This window comes from Delphinus delphis, chromosome 13, assembly GCF_949987515.2.
Source record: "Delphinus delphis chromosome 13, mDelDel1.2, whole genome shotgun sequence".
Lineage (NCBI taxonomy): Eukaryota > Metazoa > Chordata > Mammalia > Artiodactyla > Delphinidae > Delphinus > Delphinus delphis.
In genome coordinates, this window is record NC_082695.1 from 19182709 (window position 1) to 19205511 (window position 22803).

The window sequence follows — 22803 nt, forward strand, 5'->3', positions numbered from 1 at the left end:
AGAGGACCTGCACTCAGAGGTGAAGATGCTTCTCACCTGCCTGGCATCTTGTAAACAGTGATGGCTGAACTGGAATTGACCTTACAGAGTTGGGGTCTGCCCCTCTCCAGAGCTCAGGCCCTCGGTCACTATCTGAGCTGATGATGTAAATAGATGAAACCCCTTAGGAGACAGCAGTAGAGTTCAGGTTAACTAGTGCTGAAACTTCCATGTATGAAGTGGTTATTTTCTTCCTGAAGTAGCTACTTCTTGCCAGGACAAAGCAGCACGATTAATTTCCCACAAGAAGTGGTTTCGAAAAAGCCCTCACCCTCTCTCCACCTTCTCTTTCTCCTTTGTTGCCTCCCACCTTCCGTCCTTTACTCTTTTTTTCTTTTCTTTATGTGTTTTCCCCCGTCTCCATCTGTCAAAATAGCAATAAGGGCAACAGCAAAAAAGAATGAAATAAAACCGACCCCAGTTTAATTCATGAAACCACAGAGTGCTAGGCTTAAATGAATCATTAGATTTTTATCTATCCCAGTCCTTTTGTTTTGCCAATCAGGAAACCAGGGAACCTTAGCACAAAGAGTTGGTGAAAACCACCCAGCTTGTTGGCTCCCACAGGAGCCAGAGTCTAGGGCATACTGACCATGGGTGGGGTGTGGGCACCATCTGACTCTGGGGTGTCATGAATATGAGTCGGGTCTAAGCATCTTATCAGGGATAAGTGGGTAATGAAAGCAGGTGAGAAGAAAGAGACTGACTGGGTTATTGCTTAAATTAGTTATTTAGGGAATGTTTCTTTGAGGAAGTGATTTGAAGAAGTGATTGGTTTTGAGAAAGAAGGAGCCCCCGTGAGGATCAGGTGGAAGAGCGTTCTCAGCCAAGAAGGAACAGCATTCTTGGCATAGGGAACAGCATGGTAATCAGCAGGGGCAGGAAAGAACACAGCAGGTTCCAGAATCAGCCAGAGGCCGAGGTGGGCAGGAATCAGGGTTTTATTTTACGTGTAATGGGAAGCTCTGGTGGGTTTTGACCATGTCCGATTTGTTTTAAGATCATTCCAGCCTTTTTAGGGCGAATGAATTATCCAAGTCAAAAGTGGGAGAGTGGAAGCAGGGAGATGAATTTGGAGGCTGCCACCATCCAGGAAGTTGGCGGTGCTGGCTTACATCAGACGAGGACAGTGGAGATGCAAGAAGCGGGTGGATTGGGATTTATTCTGAAGATAAAACCTAACAGGTCAGCTAGTGAATGTGGGGAGTGTGGGAAAAAGAAGACTCAAGGAGAACTCAAAGGCCATTTAGGGGATAGTATACTTAGTTTCTATAATTTAGGACAGCGGTCCCCAACCTTTTTGGTACCAGGGACCGGTTCCATGGAGGACAGTTTTTCCATGGACTGGGGCAGGGTGGGAGGGAGATGGTCTTGGGATGATTCAAGCGTATTACATTTATTGTGCACTCTATTTCTATTATTATTACATTGCAATATATAATGAAATAATCATACAACTCACTATAATGCAGAATCAGTGGGAGCCCTGAGCTTGTTTCGCTTGTCGCTCACTGATAGGGTTTTGATATGAGTCTGCAAGCAGTTGATTTATCATGGTCTCCATGCAGTCACACCTCTCTGCTGATGATAATCTGTATTTGCAGCCACTCCCCAGCGCTAGCATCACCGCCTCAGCTCCACCTCAGGTCATCAGGCATTAGATTCTCGTAAGGAGCACGCAACCTGGATCCCTCGCATGCGCAGTTCACAGTAGGGTTTGCGCTCCTATGAGAATCTGATGCCACCGCTGATCTGACCGGAGGCGGAGCTCAGGCTGTAATGCAGGTGATGGGGAGCGACTGTAAACACAGGTGAAGCTTCGCTCACTCGACCGGTACTGGTCCGTGGCCTGGGGGTTGGGACCCCTGACTTAGGGGAATGAATACATTCTATAAAGTATATTTCCTTAAATTATTCAAAACTATGAAAGGAAAGGAACTAGTTAATGCACAGAAAGATGAAGTGAACGGGGTAATTGAAAACACCGTGTCATCACGTCACCTTCATGCTCTATACCTGTCCTAAAGCCCCACTGCAGGACAAAGTCCCTCTTGTTACTGTCGTTAAGTCACCCAAACTGGCCTCTGTCTTTTTTTTCTTTGTCTTTTTCTTCTAGCATATACTCCACCGATGAGTCTTACGCTCTGTCTCCCTCTGTGGGACACCGCCTTCTGGCCTGTGCTTTTCTCAAAGATCCAGCCATTTGGGAATTCCCTGGTGGTCTAGTGGTTAAGACACTGTGCTTCCACTGCCGGGGAGAGGTGCGGGTTTGATAACCCGGTCGGGGAACTAAGATCCCACATGCCGTGCGTCACGGCCAAAAACAACAACGAAAGATCCAGCCATTCAGGGATTAGCTGAACCGTGAACAGTCCATTTTCTGGTGTTCCTTGTGTGCCGTTTATTTGGCACTTCCTGTGGCAAATGTAGGATTTCCAGGTGCCTCTTCCGTGCGGTTTCTCTAACTGGAATCCAAATTCCTTGAGACCAAAGATAACCTCTGATGCTGTTTTCCTCTTTGTGACTAGAAAGCATCTAGTTCAGTATTTTATACACCAGAGGAAGTGACTCTTCTTTTTTTTTTGGTCTTTTTGCTTCAGCGTGAAATCCTTTCAACTGCCATTACTGTAAAACTCTTATTTGTAGCATCTTGTGTAAACAGTAGGAGTATAGCTACATATTCTGTGATTATTTTCTCAGCGTGAGGAGAGCATTCCAGGGGTGAAGTCATGGCCCACCAATGATGCACCCGGCGTCCTGTCCATCACCTCCGTCGTGGCCCTCGTGGGCATCTGTGCACTGCTGGCACGAGTGTTAGCATGAGCACCCACAGAAACAGAGGGCCCAGTTGGGCAGCTGTGTTCGCGGGAGAGCAGCGGGGTGCTTGTCCCCGTCACGCACAAAGGGTGGAAGGGACTTCCCACCGCCACATCCCCACTCCTGGCAGAAGGTATAAGGCCCCGAGCGTACAAAATTACAACACGTAAACGCACCATCTAACTTTTAAACATACCTATGTCATTTAATTAACAAATTGCTAATTAACAAATGGCTACAAGTTAAAATGAATTTGGACTAAATAATCAGAAACCACCCCATTGCTCTAGTAAGAAATCATTTCATAGTCATGAGGTTTCACGCCAAGATATGACAAGCCCACTCCAGCCACCAGTCACTGGAGGCGCCGCAACAGCGGCCCGTGGGCCTTCTTGCCCCGGAGGGTTGGCTGTGGCGCTGTCATCACCTGGTGTTCCGCTATCAAGGTTCTACTTTTTTGAGCCTCGAAGGCTTTTGCTGACATCTTCACATTCTGGTAGAAATATTGAGAGCCAGGTGGTAGGCAGGCACTGTTAACACATAGGGGTCAACACTTTGTACCTGTTACGGGTCGGCTCCAGGGAGGGGATGAGGATGAAAGGGTCATCTGCGGACAGACGCGGTGGCAGATGAGCATTCCAAGGAAGAGGAAGGAAGAAGGATTCAGCTTTGCCGTGTTGAGAAGAAAGAGGCCCCGCTCTAAAATCCTCCGCCCCGGATTTGAGAGCTGAGTTTAACTTTTCATGAAACAATTGCCCACTTATATTAAAAACTATTCCCCAGCAGGCTCTTTGGCATTCCGAAGCTCTGAGCACACGGGAAGCATTGTGTAACTGAGAAATACCTAGCGCTGGGATTCTTCTAGTCGGATCCCTCCGCCTGCCGGATGAAGCCCATCTCCCCCCGCCCATTCAAGCCTCGGTGGTGGGATAAAGCATTCCTTCCACCTTTTCCCCGTAGGAACGTGCTGTGTCCAGATTCAGAGCCTCACTCCTTCCTCATCTCCATGGAAATTTCCTGTCTCTGGCCACTTGTTCTTTCTCTCGGCTCTGTAGCCCGTTAATCTCTCCACACCTGGCCTGTACTTCACTTCTTCCCGGAACCATCTGTGACTATAGCGCGAGCCGTACTGATCTTCCCTTAGTAAATTTATCAAACGTTTATTGAGCCGATTGAGAACTGGTCATTGTGCTGAGGATTAGAGAGAAAACCCCACACGAGCAGGCCATTGCCCTCCCAGAGCCCCTGAGTAAACAACCGGTGACGTCGTTAGAGGTGCAGCCTTTCTTGACACCATGCCGCTGTGTATTCCCAAGGCCGGCGTCACGTTTAATGGGGAGATACTAGAAGTATTGCCATTGAACGCCAGGAACAGACAAGGAACAAGAAATGGACACATTGATCACGCCGACAGGACCAGTACCCAAGAGGTGGAGGGCCCGAAGGATTCCTTGAGCAGCGGTGCCGAGTAGCAAACCTCAATACAGAAGGCCCTGGCCGTGCTCGTGAGCAAAGACCTGTAACCCAGGGTGAAAATGGAACCTTAAACATATGAAAAGATGTTCAACTTGATTAAAGATTGGCAAAGCGCAAATTACTCTGAACTATTATTATTTTTCTTAATCTTTCAAATTGTCACGAGATCCGGAAGTTTAATAACACACTTTTGGTATGGCCGTGGGTTTAAAAACAGGAGCTGATGCATTGCCGGCGGGTATATGAACAGGTACTGGTCGGATGGGGCTAATTTGGCCGGGTCTATTAAAATACCAGAAAGTCTATATAACCTTTGGCTCAGGAGTTTCACTCGGAGGAACGTATCCTACAAATAGGCTTGAACACATGAGAAATGATGTACGGAGAGGGTTATTTATTGCAGCAATTTTGTAAAAGCAAAATATTTCCTGCAGCCCAAATGTTCACCATTAGGGAACAAGTTACGTAACTTCTGACATTCCATCCGCTGGAATAATGCAGCGGTAAGGAGCGGCCAGGTAGCTCTTCGTGACTAGTATAGAAAGATCTCCACGGTCTCAAGTTATGAAAAACAGGCTGACGGAAACAGTATGGTAGGAAATAAGAGTTTGTCTTTGCGCCTGCCTTTGTGCTGTGTTAGGAGGTAACGCAGCGCCTATAACAGAGACCCACACATGAGAGTGTCTCTCTCATCCGTAGCGGTGCAGGGTTAGCGGGAGGCCCCCCTCCATGTGCCACGCTCTTGCCATGTTGTGGCGCTGGTGTCCCTAGGACTGCAGAGTTTCCTGCATCGAGCTGGGTGAAGGAATCGCACGGATTTCTTAGCACCTGGCCAAGAAGTAACACACATCACTTCCCCGAAAAGATACAAGGAACCAGTAATAGCCATTACCTTGGGGGTGATGGTGGTGGGTGCGCTACTGGGAAGATGAAGGACGTGGACCAGAAGGAAACTTTTCATTTTATACCTTTTTAATTTATTTTTACAACTTTGAGCCATTTTGTCCATTCATAAGATAAAAAGAGATAGTTGCGAGTTAGTGGCCTTGAAAGCACTAAGGACCCAGGGCCGTGGGAGCACAGAAGAGGGATAGCTCCTCCACCTGGCTGGGCTGGGGAGCTCTTCGAATTTTACTGCGTTACGTGATGCTCAGTTGAGGTCCTGAAGGTAAAGTGGGTGTTAACCAGGTCAAGTCTGGAGGGGATGAGAAGGGTGGGGGTGGGGAAGCGGGTAGAGAGGTGGTTGGCAAGAAGGGAGCTGGTGCTGAGAAGGGGAGTCTGTTTCAGGTGGAGTGAGGAGCGTGTGTGAAGGCACAGAGGCGTGTTGAGTGACCTGCGCTTGCGTCCGGCCGTGCTGGGCAGGTGGGCGCTGTAGCTCTGGGGAGGTGTGGGGCAGAGCGAGGCGTGCATTGCAGTGCAGATGTTAGAGGCTGGGTCTCATCCAGTGTTCTGTGCAATGATGAGTTCAAAAGCAAGGGAGCAGCATGGTCAGATCTAGGCAACAGCACGCAGGATGAATGGGAAAGGAGACTGGACGAATGTTGAGGTGGCCATGCCGTGATCTAGGAAGCAATGCATCTCTCCCTGCAAAGCGAGTCTGGCACTTAACTAACGCAACGCAGTTAGGTATTATCTTTTATGTATGTCTATCAGTACCTCCAATCAGATTGCAGTTGCTCTGAGAACCCCTTTATTTACACTTGTAGCACCATGACATAAATGCTTATTGGTTGGGCTTCCCTGGTGGCGCAGTGGTTAAGAATCCGTCTGCCGATGCAGGGGACACGGGTTCGATCCCTGGTCCGGGAAGACCCCACATGCCAAGAAGCAACTAAGCCCGTGCACAAGTACTGAGCCTGCACTCTAGAGCCCGTGAGCCATAACTACGGAAGCCCGTGTGCCTACAGCCCTTGCTCCGCAACAAGAGAAGCCCCTGCAACGAGAAGCCTGTGCACTGCAACGAGGAGTAGCCCCTGCTTGCCGCAACTGGAGAAAGCCCGCGCGCAGCAACGAAGACCCAATGCAGCCAAGAAAACCCAAAACCAGACAAACAAAAAACTTATTGGTTGATTCTCTTTTGTTTTAAATAAACCTTTAATGGAACATATGTATAGAAAAGTGCTCAAGTTCAAGTGCATAGCGTCATGAATTACCACCAAGTGAACACCCATGCATTAATTGGTTGATTGTTATTCTGTTTCTTCCTTGTTAAAATTATGGTTAGACCCAGTGGGTTTTACACATCCTCCCCACTTTGTCCTGGCCATGTTTAATCTGTGATGTACGCACATACCCTAATTTCCATACTGCCAGCTTTAATCATTGTTCCTTGAGACGTCTTTGGGAAATATAAATCAGGTGGATTGTTGGAATAATACTTCTATTTTAAGTTATTTTAAATCTCACTTTATTTTGTCATTTTGTTTGTTTACTATTAGATGTGCATTAAACTGTTAAAAATGAAAACAATTGACCCCAGTCTGGAAAGAGTATTGGCATGGTGCATAGCCAGAAATTTTTTTCTTTTCCGTCATTTCATAATGTTGGTAAAGGCTGAAAGTAATCCAACTATTGCAAGGGTTTAGATATACTTTTCTTGCCACTGAATTTTCACATTTTCCTCCCAGTCCCAATTTCCTTTGTTCCCTTTTGAAGTAAGAGCCAATTGCTTGGAACATTCTGTGAATTTTTCTTTGGCCACGTTCATTACCATTTGTGCTTTTGTCTACTAGACTGTTAATATTCAGGGCCCCAAATCTCTCCATTCTCTAAATGAGTGCTCTCATTAATTATGAGATGTGCTGAATTTCAATTGGAGGTGGGGTAGATAATTTGGATATTTAGAAGACCTATTTACAATATTCCTCAACTACATTTTGTTACTAATTTTCTTCTGTAAGGTTTTAAGTCGGGAAGTGAAAGTTCTAGTTTGATAAGCAGAGTCAAATAAAAAAATATATTCAAGGTTTGCATGAAGTAGGTAAAAATAATTAACTAATTATTCGTTTTGATTTATATTTATTTATTCCTCTTGGGACTTGGAAGAAATGAAAGGGAGAATCATTCAGTGGGAATTTAAGTTAGTATTATTCATCTAGGAGGGGCATGGTGCCCTGTGGGAGCTTTCCATGTTTACATCTGTATGCTTGCTTTCTGTATTTTTGAGTTTGCTTTTCTAGTTATTTTCTAGTTATTTCAGATTTCCTTTGTTTTCACTTGTAAAGACCATCGTGTATCCTCAGTGTGTCAGAGTAGCTGTTTCCAGCCTCTGCATTACCCAGAACCTTTGTAATTACTTATTTTAGTCCCATGCCTCTGTGTGTGAATGATTTTATCTTCCTTACAAACTCGTGCTTTATGAAGAACATCCTGTAGAGACTGACAACCATGTTAAGTGATCAGGCATTAGCTTCTGGAAATTTTAGATCCCAATTTGTGATCGACTTAAAGCCACTGTTCAGGAACATCTTTTGAGCCTTGTCCCTGGCTTAGTTGTATGTACCCAATCTTATTTTTCTTTCTTCTTTAGCACCAGTTTTTTTTTTTTTTTTTTTTTTTTGGTGGGGTGGCAGGAAGAGTCAGGTTTATTGAGGTATAATTTAAATAAAACTCACCATCTACAATGTACAATTCTGTGAGTTTTGACAAATTCATAAAGTTGTATAACGACTACCAAAGTCAAGATACAGAGTGATTCATCACCTCCACAAATGTTCTAGTGCCCTTTATGGTTGACCGCCACACCCCACCCCAACCCCTGGCAACCACTGATCTAGTTGTTCCTGTGGTTCCTCCTTTTCCAGAATGACACATAAGTGGACTCATTTAGCATGTAGCCTTTGGGTCTGGTTTCTTTCACTTAGCACAGTGCATTGGAGATTCACGTATAGTGGATGTATCAGTAGTTCATGCCTTTGTCTTGTTGAGTACTGTTCCATCGTATGGGTACGTCACAGTTTACCTAGCCATCAATTGAAGAACATTTGGGTTATACCCAGGTTTTTGATATTATATATGAAGCTACTACAAATAGCCGTGTTCAGATTTTTGTGTGAACATAAATTTTCATTCCTATTGGGTAAATACCTAGGAGTGTGATTATTTGGGTTGAATGGGAAATGGATATTTTAACTTTAAAGAGATGTTTTCCAATGAGCCTGCATTCCTACTAGCAGTCTAGGAGAGTTCCAGTTACTCCACATCCTTTGCTCGTCAGCAATGGCATTCATTGTCTCTCTCTCTTTTTTTTGGCTATTCTAAGAAGTATATAGTGATATCTCACTGTGTTTTTAATTTGCATTTTCCTAATGACTAACAATGTTGGACATCTTTTCATGTGCTTATTTTACATTTATATATCATCTTTGGTGAAAATATTCAAATCTTCTGCTCAATTTTTTAAAATACTGGGTTGTTTATATTCTCATCATCGAGTTTTGAGAATTCTTTGTATACTTTGGATACAGGTTCTCTATCAGATATGTATATTGCAAATATTTTCTCCAAATCTGTGGCCTGTCTTTGCTTTCCCTTTGTAAGTAATGAGTAATTTATGGGAGATTACTTTTGAGACTGTGTAAATAATTTTGTTCCGTATCAAACTTTTGCCGCCGGGTTTTGGCACCTGTTGATTTTCTAACTCCATCATTCCTTCTGTAGTTTTTGGTTGGTATTTGATGCTAAGGAAGAGCTTCCCCTTCTTTCCTTTATTCTTCTCCTCCCTTCTTCCTTCTTTCCCCTTCCCTCCATTGTAGAGTCACAGCCCATCAATCATCCCAGCCAGCACAGTAACTCCCCTCTTTGCCTGTTGATTCAGAGGCACGAGGAGTCCAAGACATAATATATGCTTCTCAGCGAACGAAGCTTCTGGTTGCCAAAATTTGATATTGTCAGTCTTCTGAACTCTGCCCTTCTAGTGGTTATGAAGTGGTATCTCAAAGTGATTTAATTTATATTTGCATGATGACCAATGGTATTGAGCCCTTTTAATGTGCTTATTGGCTAGTCATATTTCTTCCTTTGTGAAGTGTTCACATTTTTTGCCCATTCTTTTATTGGGTTGTTTCGTTTTAAAAATTGATTTGTAAGAGGTTTTTTTTTTAATGTATACATAAACGGGATATAGGCCTTTTTCAGATTTGTTTCTTTCTTTTTTTCTTTTCCCATTTGGATATAAGTAGTTTCTAGCACCATTTGTTGAAAAGACTTCCTTTTCCTAATAAATTGCTTTGCTATCTTTGTAGAAAATAGGTTGAGCACATATAAGTGTATTTCTGGATCCTCTATTCTGTTTCATGATTTAGTCTTATGCCAGTACCACACTGTGTTGATTACCATGGCTGTATAATGAGTCCTGAAATTAAGCAGTGTAAGTCCTTGAACCTTTTGCTTCTTTCTCAAGATGTTTTGGGTATTCCAGGTTTTTCGCCTTTCCATATACATTTTATTTATTTATTTATTATTTTTTATTTTTTTTATTTATCAATTTTATTTTTTCAGTAAGCTTTTTTTTTTTTAACATCTTTATTGGGGTATAATTGCTTTACAATGGTGTGTTAGTTTCTGCTTTACAACAAAGTGAATCAGTTATACATATACATTCCATATACATTTTAGAATCAGCTTGTCAGTTTCTTTAAAAAGCCGATGGGGATTATCATTAGGATTGCATTGACTCCATAGATCAATTTGGGGAGAATTAACATCTGCAATAGTGAGTCTTCCAATCCATGAACTGACTATATCTTTCCATTTATTTAGATCTTCTTTAACATCTTTCAGTCATATTATATAGTTTTCCACTTAGTGGCATTGTATATCTCTTATTTATTTATTCTTAGGTATTGGTTCTTTTTTGATGTTATTGCAGATGGACTTGTTTCAGAATTCCATCTTAAAGCTGTGTGATGTGAGTGTATCTAATGTCATTGATTCTTTCAGCTAATGACCTTGTATTTTATGGTCATTTATGGATCTTCCTAAATTCACTTATATATTCTAGTAGTTATTTTGTAGATAGGATTTGTTATATAGTTAATCACGTTGTCTAGGGATAAAATTCGCTTTAATTCTTCCTTTTCAATTTTAGTAAGTTTTATTTCCTTTTCTTATTGCACTGGCTAAGACCTCACAATATTGAATAGAAGGTGTGAGATTAGGCATTCTGGCCTTTTCGAATCTGAAATGCTTTGTACTTTGTTTATCCCACAGCTCAGAGAGGTCTTATTGACATTCTGTTTGATCATTGATCTCAGCATCATATTTAATTACTTTATATAATTTCCCATAAATTACAGTTATTTCATTTGTTTACTACTTTGTTGTCTGCCCCTTACACAAAGCCATAAGTCTCTTATGGGAAAAACTCTGTCTTCACCAGCATATAGCATGGTGACTCTTAGTAGATACTCAGTAAATGCTTTGTCAAATGAGTAAATTTTGGTAGGAACTTTTAGCAGTTATGCAGTCTATCCTCCTTCCCAGTGTTTGAATCTCCTTGGTAAAACCTAGGACAGGTATTATTTCTTAGAAGATTTTTTTCATATTCTTCTTTCCCTCTTTTTCATTTTTTAGGTGGTTATATTTCAATTTCCCATAGAAACCACGTATATTTAATGCTTTCAAAAGTTCTTAATTGATCTCTTATAAAAGATAATACAATTCTTTCTGCCAATTTTTGCAAAATATTTTAGTGGCAAATTGGGATAGTTTGCCTTTCCTGGATGTTACATACACTCGGAAGTTAATCAGTATTCAGGCAGTTTGCAGTGGTTCAAATATAGAAGCAAGGGTAAACACATTCCACAGTTACCTAGTAAGCAGGTGTTGGCTCACTACTTTTTATTCTTTGAAATCTGGAGAAATCGCACTGATGAAGTGAACCAGTTAGGCAAATTATTTCCTTATTTTTGCCCTTTAGCTTTCGTTCTAATCTGAGTAATGCTTCATTTTTTTTTTTAATGTAATTTAAGTCTAGTGAAGGTAAATTGCATTCAGCCTGGAACACAACGATCTAGGATGTATCCAAAAGGCAAAATATCTTTCTTCTGGCTGCCCCATTTTAACAGCTGCTGTGACAGGAAGTAATGCTTCAGTTTATGTACAGACACGAGGAAAATACTGTTTTTTCCCCCTATATGATGTTCCAAGTAATTCTTTGGCTTATCTTACACATTGATGACGGAAATTGCATTAAAGAAGTAGGTAAACAACATATTAAGTTGGATGTTTATTCATTCAACTCCCTTTCTTCATCCTCCTCCTTCTTTCTTTCCTCTCCCTTCCAGTTTACAAGTGGAGATTTCAACAGTCCTCCACCGATAATGGAGAGAATAAATAGACAGTCAGTAAGATTTAGGGCACCCGGACAGGCCTATCAACCAACTTGGCCTAATTGCTTTTTTACTTTATTTAATGAAACACTCCACCCTATATACTGTTTCTCTTTTTTTTTTTCAAGTACCCTTGAAACATTCACCTAGAGGGACCAAGTTTGGGGCCAAAACCAAGTTTCAATAAATTTAAAAACATTGGAAGTCCTACTGAACGTGTTCTCTGACCACAACAGAATTAAACAGAAATCAATATCCCAAAAATACCTGAAAAAAAAAAAACCCCAAATATCTGGAAATTAAACTACACATTCCTGAATGACTCATGAGCCAAAGAAGAAATGACGAGGGAAATTGGAAATTACTTTGAAATGAATGAGAACAAAAAGTCAACCTTTCTCTTATTTAAAATAAAAATATTAACATGCACATCGGTAGAGATTCACATCTTCAGTTCTTCCTACTCGTCTGCTTCTTGAATTCCCTACTCCCTCTGTATGTTGGCCCTGCTGCAGTCCCTTGACAGTATGAGCACGGCCGTGCTGCTGCTGGAGCTGTGCACCCAGCCCCTGTTAGTCTGGTCTTGCCAATCTAACCAAGTAGTCCAAATACCTTTCTTCCAGTTCCACTGAACAAACATTTACCGTTTTCAAAGGTCATGTTCCTGGAAGCATGGAGGGGAATTTATGGGGCAACAACAGACAGGCTCAAGTTATATAACTCTTACGTTAACTTGAATGAAAATCTTTTCAAAGCAGCTTCCTTCCTGTCCTACCTGGGGAGTTCTGATCTACCTTTGCCCAACATTTTAGACTTTTTGTGAGTCTTTCTTCACTTTTTTTTTTTTCCTGTGACTTCTGTCTCTCCTAACAATCCTTTAATTGTTTGGACCTTCTCATTGCTTTTGACTTTTCGTAATCTCCCAGTATCTCTGCCCTCAGTCTGGTGTCAGCTTGTCCTCTCCAGCTTCATTCATTCACTGAGGCTTGACTAGGTGCAAGGCATTGAGCTGGCCACTGGGTTTGGTCCTCCTGGGGTGGGAGACTTGTAATCAGATAATTAACCTGGGTGAGCACTTTGGCAGAGGCATGTTGGAAGGGCCATGCGAACAAACATTCTTTCAACACATATTAATTGGCCTCCCACTGTGTAGCAGGCACTGTGCAATGGGGGTGGTATCCCGGGCAGAAGGTACTGATTGCTTGAAGATGAGGCGTGGATCTGGGAATGGGTGATCCGCTCTGGCACGAGGTATTTGGTAGGGACTTGGAGGGACTTGAGCTAATAAGTGGTGAGAGAAAAGCCTAGAAAGGTTAGGAAAGTACTTCTTTTGTTTTTCTTAAGGGAGTTGTAGTTCTGTTTCTGTGGCGTAGCATTTATTAGCTCCATGGTGACTCTTACCAACTTCTGTATTACCTGTATCTCTGATTTCTTTGGTTAACCTTCCACTTGTTCTGGTGCCCAGTAGCACTAAGTGGTGCTAAACACTAGCACTGTTAATTGTGCAGTTTTTAAAAGTGGGAGGGGGGCTGCCAAGAGAGAAGGAGCCTCAAAGCAGGGCACCAGGGGTGTGATTCTCTTAACTTTACCTGGATTATTTCCTTTTAGGCGTTAAGTAGCCTCTTGAAACCCCCTTTTTTATTTTTAAGGGTAGGGGAGGAAGAGGTTGAAACAAATGAATTTGAAAACACCCTGTGGGATAAAATTTACATTCATCGCCCACCCTGAAATTTTTTATTCTTTTTCTTTAGGTTTCTTGCTATTTAAAGATTTTTGTTTGAATGAAATTAATGAAGCTGTACCTCAGGTGAAGTTTTATGAAGAGGTAAGAAGTGACTGTTTTATCAATGCTTTTATTTCAAAAGCATATTTAAACTGTACTTTGGGAAATATTAAGACTACTAGATATCTTAGAGATTCGTCAGAAGTAATTAGTACTACAAGATATAGTTTTAGAGATGCTGACAACAACTATAAAAATCATATTTTTAAAGCTCTGTAGTGTTCTGGAATCAGTGAGGAATAGTTGGACTCAGATTCCAGAGGAGGAAGAATCATTCAGAGGTGCACTGAGCATTACCGGCCATTTTATTTTCTGCAGAAGCACGCTGATTCTGGACACAGAAGCCGAGGCAGGGGGCTGCTACTGGGTGAAAGAGAAACTAACAAAGGTTTATGGTCACACATTACTAGAGTGACAAATTGGAGACTTGGTGGGAAAAACCCACAGCTGGTTTTCCCAGCAGGCCATTGGGAGGGGATCTGAAGAGGGAGGCCAAGAGCTTCTGGAAGACACATTGAAACCTCCCACAGCCTTGTGGTATTAAACGGTATTGAAATGTACACCTGTTGTGGCAGGAATCCGAAAACAGAACAGGCAAGAGATGAAAACCCCACTGAAGAGCCATAACCACTCATCACCTGGGGTGGCGGCTGGTCCAGGTGTGGTGGGCAGTGAGAATCCAGCTTTGGCCCCTGGCAGGAGGCTGCTTCTGGGAGACAGAAAAACCAGAAGAGGTTTCTGGATCTGGAGTAAAAAACAGATGAAGCTGGGAATTCCGTGGCGGTCCAGTGGTTAGAACTCCGTGCTCTTGCTGCCAAGGGCCTGGGTTCAGTCCCCGGTCAGGGAACTAGGATCCCATAGCCGTGCGGTGCAGACAAACCCTCACCCTCCCGCCCCCCGCAAAACAGTTAAAAACTTATAACATCAAACATATTAAAAATAAGAAAAAACAACGAAGCTGGAGGAGCCCCCAAAACATGATGAGTCCTGTGCTCAGGACACATGCCAAGTTTTGAAGCTTGAGTGGGCCGGGGGGCCAAAGAGCTATCCTGAAGACTTCTTAAGGGCAGAACTGAATCCAGTGCTGAGGAGACAGAGGTCTCATTGAACTCCATGGAGACCCAGGCCTTAGAACAGGGACCAACCAGAGGCAGACTGAGTCCTACACAAATGGCAGGGCAGACCAGCCCAGCTCAACCCCCTGTTGGGTGATGAACTCCCTCCCTACCTGTGCAACAGAGAATAAGGGGAGCTCTCTGTCTCTTTTGCAGGTAGAAAATAACAATATATAGAGACTCTCCAATCTTCACCATACAGTAAAAAATGATTTTCCACCTAAGAAGCAAGATCACATGACTTTTAAACAAGGCAATAGAAGCAGACCCACAGATGAATCAGATATTGGAGTTAGTTGACAAGTACCTAAAAATAACTGTAAATATGTTCCAGACAATAGAGAAAAAGATGGACAAAATAATTAGATGGAGGAATAGAGAGTTTCAGCATAATTTGAATGTATTGTGGAAAACCAAACAGATATTCTAGAACATAAAGTATTTGAAATTAGAACCTAGTGGTTAGAACCAATAGCAGATTGTCACAGTGCGAGACAGGATTAACGAATAGGGAAGCAGGTCAGTAGGTCATCTCAAACTGAAATACAGAGAAAAAAGAATATAAAAAAGAAATAAGGGCATTAGAGACATGTGAGGCATACCTAAAAGGTCTAACACATGTAAAGTTGGACTCCCAGAAAGGAAGAGAGAGAATGGTACAGAAGCAGTATTTGAAGATATAATACTAAGAATATTACAAAATGATGAAAGTCAGCAGCTTACAGATTCAAAAAACTTAGAACACCCCAAGCAGGATGAGTACAGAGGAAACGTATCTTTGCACATCAATATAAGACTGTGGAAACCTGTGACAGAGAGAAAATTTTAAAAGCAACCAGAGGTTAGAAAAAGACACCTCATTTTTAAAGGGGCAGTAATATGAACAAAACGACTGTGACATATTAAAATAAATGATTAAGAAAAAAGAAAGACAGACAATGAAATGGCCATCTTTCAAGTAATCAGAGAAAAAAGCTGCCAACCTAGAATTCTTTCCTCAGCCAAAACTTCCTTCAAAAATGAAGGTGAAATAAAGATATTTTCAGACAAAAACCAAGAGAATTTGTCAGTAGTGAAACTGCATTACCATAAATACTAAAGGGAGCTACTGTAAGCAGAAGGGAAATTACCCCAGATGGAAATGCAGGAAGGAATGAAAGACATCATAAAGAGTAAATATGTATGTGAAATATATGAATGTTGACCATACAAAACTATAATATGTTTTTAGAGTTTAAAGTGTGTGTAAAACTAAAATGTATGAGAGTAGCACAAAAGGCAGGAGAGGGGTTAATAAAGTTAAAATATCTTAAGATTCTAGGATTATTGGAGATAGTAAAAATAATAATTTGCATTGACTTGTAAAGGATGCATATTGTAATCTCTAAGGTAACTTTTAAAAGAATAAAATGTGTATGTTAAAAGAGAGGAGATGTGGAATAAAACAACATTGTATTAATCCAAAAAAAAAAAAAAGAATAAAAGGTGGACATAAAGTAGGAGGTCAAATTGAAAATAAAGAGTAAGGTGGTAACTATAAATTCATCTATATAAATATTGATGATTACATTTAATATAAATGGACTAAATACTCCCAGTAAAAGACTAAGTTTGTCAGACTGGATAAATAACCAAAACCATGTGATATACTGCTTATAAGTGAGATGCTTTATTTATGTATTTTAAGATATCTTATTTTTTGATTAACCTATAGTTGCTGTACAATATTATATAAGTTACAGGTATACAGTATAGTGATTCAATTTTTAAAGAAGTGGTATACTTTAAACAGAAGGATGGAAGAGGATATGTAATATACACACTAACTGAAGCAAAGCTGGTATAGCTATACTAATATCAGACAAAGTACATGGCAATGCTACTTTGAGATAAAGAGAGATTATTTCATAATGATTGAGGAGTCAGCATCTGTATCTTACAAATAACGAAGTTTAAAATATTTAAAGCAAAAATTGGCAGGAAGATCCAAAACAAAATAATTCTACAACCCTAGTGGGATACCCACATACTTCAAGAACTTGTAGAAGAAACAGGCAAAAAATTAGTAAGGATGTAGAAGATCTTAATAAAGTGATGAATAAACTTGACCTAATTGACCCAGCAGAAACAGAGTTTTGCATTCTTTAAAGTACATATGAAACATTTACCAAAATAGATCATATGCTGGACCCTAAAGAAAACTTTCTACAAATTTCAAGATTGAAATTGTTCAGAGTATGTTCTCTGACCACAGTGGACTTAAGCTCAAATTTAATAACAGTGTTAAGTAAGAAATCCTTAGCTGCCTGGAAACAAATAACTTCTAAATAATTTAAGGGTCAAAGAGGAAATTAAAATTGAAATTAGAGAATATATTAATTGAAATATATTTAAGAAATGACATATGCTAATATTATTAGCATGATCTGTCTTTACCCTAAAACATTTGAAATGGTCCAAAGAAAGCATGGCATAATTAGGGCTGATATTAGTAATCTTTGTATCTTTGAAAATTGGAAGAATATTCCCTTTTTTCCTGGTTTATTGATATACATGAAAATGACATTTTTCTACATTTAAAAAATTATATTAATGTATTTCCGGGAAGAATGATCAAATGATGATGCACATGTAGCATCATGTGAAAAAAAAAGTTATCTAAATCCCAAAGTCTTCCACTGAGTATGAAGTGACTTTATTATTTCAGTCTGAATCAGGCATTTTATCTGGACGAGACTCACAGCTTGATGTGTCAAAAAATTTTTTTTCTTTCCCGTGTTCTTAAAAGCTTCTCTCCAATTTCAGCATGTACTCAGCTGCTTTGTCAAAGAGAAAGCAATCTCCTTTAGTAGATGAAACAGATGGGCAACCTACGTAGTTATTTCTTAAGCACTTCTGGCCACTATGGTGGTGACTACTGCTGATGTGTTTCCATTTGAACTTTAGACATCGGAGTTTCTCTTCGTTGGCTTGTTCCTCAGCTCTTCTCTCCTCTCTCCTGGCCTGGTGTGATGGATCTGGCCTATCAGGTTATCCCCTGGAAGGAAAATGCTTCAGGGCTCCTCAGCAACTTGCTTTGTGTTCTTTAATTGACAATACCATCCACCTTGGAGTTTCAGATACAGTTGTGTAAGTCAGTACAGCCTCCAAGATGGAAGTTATCAGTAATTCTGACTCCTGGGTTTCACCAGCCTGGTGGATTCTTTAATTTCTAGTTTTATAATCCTGATCCCTAGAAAACTCTGTTGTCAGATATCTTGCAATGTGTATGTTGTCCATTGTACTTCCGTTTTTCTGTGTCCCCAGGCGCTTAGTGGTTACCCATTTTCCTGTGGTCTGAAGTCCTAATTGCTTCTTCCAACACTCACATATCTCTTCGTTAGTTATCACTTACCTTTCCCTCTTTATCTTTCACTACCTTCTCACGTAGACCTTCCAGTAACCAATATTACCTGAACCCACCGAGCCCAGTTCTTCTTTTTATTACTTTCCTTATGTCCTTCCCCCAGCCTAGGATGCTGTTTCCCTTTCTCGGCTTGTGGAAAGCCTTGCTTCGTTTAAGGCCAAGGTCAGTTTCTGTATTCTCCAGTAAAGCCTGTCTGTACAGTCGTCCCGGTCTTCCGTGATTGCTTTGCTTCTCTGATTCTTACACTGTCTGTTGCCTGTAATGCCCGTGGGATACTTAATATAGGCTCGCTGCTGGTGTGTGCACGTCATCAGTATTTTCCCTTGACCGTTGTTTGACTCCTAGACAGCAGGCCCAGCTAGGATCTAGGTGCAGCTGTGCTCTGCCCTCTCACTTGCTGTGGGATATGGTGCTGGTCACTGAGCAAACCCTGAAGCATCTACCTTGTGTCAGACTCAGAGCTTACAAGTGTGAACCAAGACACTGTCCTGTACTTGAGCTCATAGAATGGGGACTTAATATTTGAGCATCTGTTACCTTATCTATGAAATGAGGTTAGTAATCATCTCCTGCTATTTCACAGGCTAGCTGAGAGTCTCAAATGGGATGCCAGATGGACAGTTGCTTTCTAAACTGTAATATCTATAATATGCTGCTTAGGTATATGCTGTAACATGGTGGTAAAGAGTTCCAGCTCTAAACTGAGACCATCTGGATTTGGATTTGGACACTGCTGGTGATTAGCTGCCTGAAGTTGGGCAAGGAGTCTTGCTTCACTCTCTCTGGGTTTCCTCATCCAAAAGTTAGGGTGATAGCAGTGTCTGTCCTTAGGGTTGTCATGTGTGTATGCAACACACCAGAACAGCACCTGACACGTAGCTACTGCTCGGTGTGTTGGTTTATACACTTCCTTGTTCCAGTTAGATTTAGACGCAGCTTATAAAAATATTTATATTACACCTAGATTTAATAATAAATCACGGAAAACAGAAAATATAAGACCAGAGGTAAAGTTACTACACAGACTTTTCTTCACTCATGCAACCAGTATTTATCAAACACTAATGCTGGGAAGCATTGTTTGGATGGACAAAGTCTGTGCTCTCTTTGAGCTCCTATTTTTGTTGAAACAGACAATAAACCAGCAATAAATGAATAGGAAATATATCAGGAAATGATAACTGCTATGCAGTGATTCAAAACAGACCCTCAACTCAATGTGACGTATTGGGATTCGGTGGCCACCTTAAATTGCTGGGTCAAAGGCTGACTTCTGAGGAGGTGCATTTTAGTGGAGTAATTTCAGATATTGTGTTTATCCTTTGTGGCTTTCACTTAGTTTCTTGAATCTGTCAATTTATATGTTTCACCAAATCTGGTAAAATTTGGGCCATTATAAAACTTTATTTCTACCCCAGTCTCTTTTTTTCCTCTCTCTAGAATTCCAGTCATAACGAGGTTTGATCTTTCGATATTATCCTAGATACCACTGATTCTCCCTGTTCCATTCCCTGCCCCCCGAATTTTTTTTTCTTTCTTTTCTTCAGATTAGATAATTTTTATGGAGCTGTCTTCAAATTCATTGATGCTTTTGCCAACTCTAGTCTGTTATTATGTCCATCCATTGAATTTTTTTTCAGAGAAGATTTCCATGTGGTCCTTTTCATAGTTATTATTTTTCTGCTATTTCCTATCTTCTTATTCATTACGTGCATATTTTCTGTACATCTTTTAGTATAGTTATAACGGCTCCTTTAAAATCCTTGTCTGATAATTCCATCAGAATCATCTTGGATTGGTCTTCACTGATGGTCTGTTCTCTTGCATATGAGCCACATTTCTCTGTTTCTTCATAGATAGAGTAATTTTAGATTGTATCTTGTCCATTGATATTGTAGATACTCTAAACTCTGTTTCTCCAAAGGGTATTGATTTTTTTTGTCTCAGCAGTTAATTTGGCTTACTCAGACTTGATGCTCTGTCTTCTCATACAGTGGGTAGCAACTGAATCTTGTTCAGTTCTTTTAACCTTAGCTGGACTGCTGTGGGTCTGTCATGCTCACCTGTCATTATGGGGTCCACCAGAGATTTTGAGAGGTTTGTACGTAAAATTTTGGAGCTCTGCTCTGGCTGTTCATTTTCAGGAATATCCTCTCTTACCTTCCAGCTTCTGTTTGATGCCCCTTTTCCATTATCTCTGTACTTTTGGTCACTCTCCGGTGGTCCAGTGCAGTTGGGTTTTTTGTATGTCCAGAATTGTTGTTAGAGTTTAGTTCACTATTACCTGAAGGAGGACCCTGGTTTGTGATAATTTTGAATATGAAGCCAACGTGACTGGTTGATGAATTGGATGTAGGGGGTGGTGGGGACAGGGGTGTGAGCAAGAGAGCAGAATCAATGATGATTATTCCATTTTTTTGGCTTAAGCAGCTGGGAGGATGGTTTTATCATTTCTGTGATAAAGAAGACTAGGGGAAGAGCATGATTGGCCAGGGGAGAGAGGATGTGGAAATGTCCGGTAGGTGATTAAATATTTAGACGCTGGAGCTCTGGGTGAGAAGTGAGTCCTGGAGATCCAGACTTAGTCATTGGAATATAATTGGTGTTTGAAACTATGGGACTGAATAGCTTCACCTAAGGAGAATATGTAGTGGATGAAAAAGGGGTGCCCCAGTACTGTGCCTGAGGCACTCCAGTATTTAGGAGTATAGCAGAGGAGGAAGAATTACCAAAGGAAACTGAAGAAAAGGAGCCAGTGTGGCGAACCCCTGGACAGTGTAGATCCCAGAAGTCAGAGAAGAAAGCCTTCAAGGAGGCAGGAGGGGACTGAGCTGAATGCTGCTGGGATGTCAGGAGAGATCCTTGATTGGTCAAGGCAGAGGCCCTTAGTGACTTTACTAGACCGTCTCATAGGAATGGTAGTGGGAAAAACGGGAGGCAGGAAAGTGGGGACCATGACAGCTGTGGACCCAAAGGGCTTGCTCTTAGGGTTCTGTGTATTTAGGCTACATGTTCAGCTGTGAGCTTTGTAACGACCAAAGCAGAAAGGGAGGACTACACGGTTAGTGAATGTTCATCATTGATGGCGAAGCTTCTGTTCTGCTGTAGTAGAGACTTTTCACCTTGAACTTGGGCCTCTGCCTGCTCAGGTTCCCTGGACAACCTGACTGCCAGGATTAGGGGTGGCATTTGCTCTGCACATCAGGACATCCTGTCTAGAGCCAATTGATACTTGACTGCATGTTCTTTAATTAGTGGTCTTAACTGATAATGGAAAGTGAATTACAGCCAGGGATGCTTGAGGCTGTTTCTTTGCCTACTAAGAATTAACCTTTTCTGTTGTTCAAGTTGGAGTTTATGAGATACGAGGCACTTACTAAAGCCAGAATTGTGGTTCAGAGCATCATTTGTGCAAGAAACCGGAATTTTCTGTATTGTCAGATTATTACAGTTCATAGAAAACTCCCATAGAATCAGTGTTTGCTTAACGAGGTGTCAGCTCCAGGTGTCAGCTTGCTTTATAGGTCCCCAGAACATAGACTTAGGTTTCATTACACTTGTTTTCAAGGATAACGATTCCATGAAGGTTTAGTTTTCCTAGAGTTTGTGTGTTTAGGCAGAAACGTTTGCCTTTGGTTCACTAACAGTCCACCTGTTCTATCCTGGCATTGTGGCATTAATTTCTGGACCTTACTAAAACAAAACATCAAAAGAAATCTACCAAACTAGAGTCCTTGGTTTATTTTCTGACTCTGCCTCAGATTTGTGTGTCTGGCTTCTGTTTCCTTGCACCTACCATACTTGCATCTGGCATGGTATTTGAACCTTCAGACATGTTCTCCTGAATTAACCTTGGATGATTAAGCCCAGATCCTTTGGTTATGCCAACATTGCTGAATTGCTTCTTCATTAAAAAAGTGTTTTCCTTCTGGAGAAAAATATAATTTGAAAATTTGAAAAGATACGTGCACCCCAGTGTTCATGGCAGCACTGTTTACAATAGCCAAGACATGGAAGCAACCTAAATGTCCATCGACAGGTGAATGGATTAAGAAGATGTGGTGTGTGTGTGTGTGTGTGTGTGTGTGTGTGTATGTATATATATATATACATACATACACACACACACACACACACACACACAATGGAATATTGCTCAGTCATACAAAAGAATGAAATAATGCCATTTGCAGCAACATGGGTGGACCTAGAGATTATCATAGTAAGTGAAGTAAGCCAGACAAAGACAAATATATGATATCACTTATATGTGGAATCTAAAGAAATGATACAAATGAGCTTATTTACAAAACAGAAATAGACTCACAGACATAGAAAACAAACTTATGGTTACCAAAAGATGGGGTGGGGGAGGGATCAATTAGCAGTTTGGGGTTAAAATATACACACTACTCTATATAAAACAAATAACCAACAAGGACCTACTGTATTAGCACAGGGAACTATATTCAATATCTTATAATAACCTATAGTGGAAGAGAATGTAAAAAAAGAATATATGTGTGTGTTTGTGTTTGTGTGTGTGTGTGTGTGTGTGTGTGTGTGTGTGTGTATATATATATATATATATATATATATATAACTGAATCACTTTGCTGTATACCTGAAACTAACATAACATTGTAAATCAACTATATTTCTATAAAAATTTTTAAAAAATAAAAAAATTTTTTAAAAGTGTTTTCCTCTTGGATGGGGTATCAACCTACCCCAGTCCTCGTGCCTTTTTGTTAAATTTTAGTGTCTGTTCCAAGAAGACTCCATTCTAAGCCCAGGCAGTTACAGACTTGTGAATTTCAGCCATCTCACTGATGA

At 40.9% G+C, this 22803-nt stretch overlaps 1 protein-coding gene across 3 annotated transcripts in view; it reads left to right on the forward strand.

Moving 5' to 3' along the window:
• Positions 1-22803, forward strand: part of GRK3 (G protein-coupled receptor kinase 3) — a 121721-nt gene that overhangs the window by 40912 nt on the left and 58006 nt on the right. For 2 of the 3 annotated variants that reach the window (XM_060028263.1, XM_060028265.1), the window contains one exon: positions 13415-13488. The exons of the other annotated variant lie outside the window; for it this stretch is intronic. In XM_060028263.1, the coding sequence (XP_059884246.1) occupies positions 13415-13488 (74 nt within the window). The remainder of the gene's footprint in view (positions 1-13414; positions 13489-22803) is intronic. 3 annotated transcript variants of the gene reach the window in all.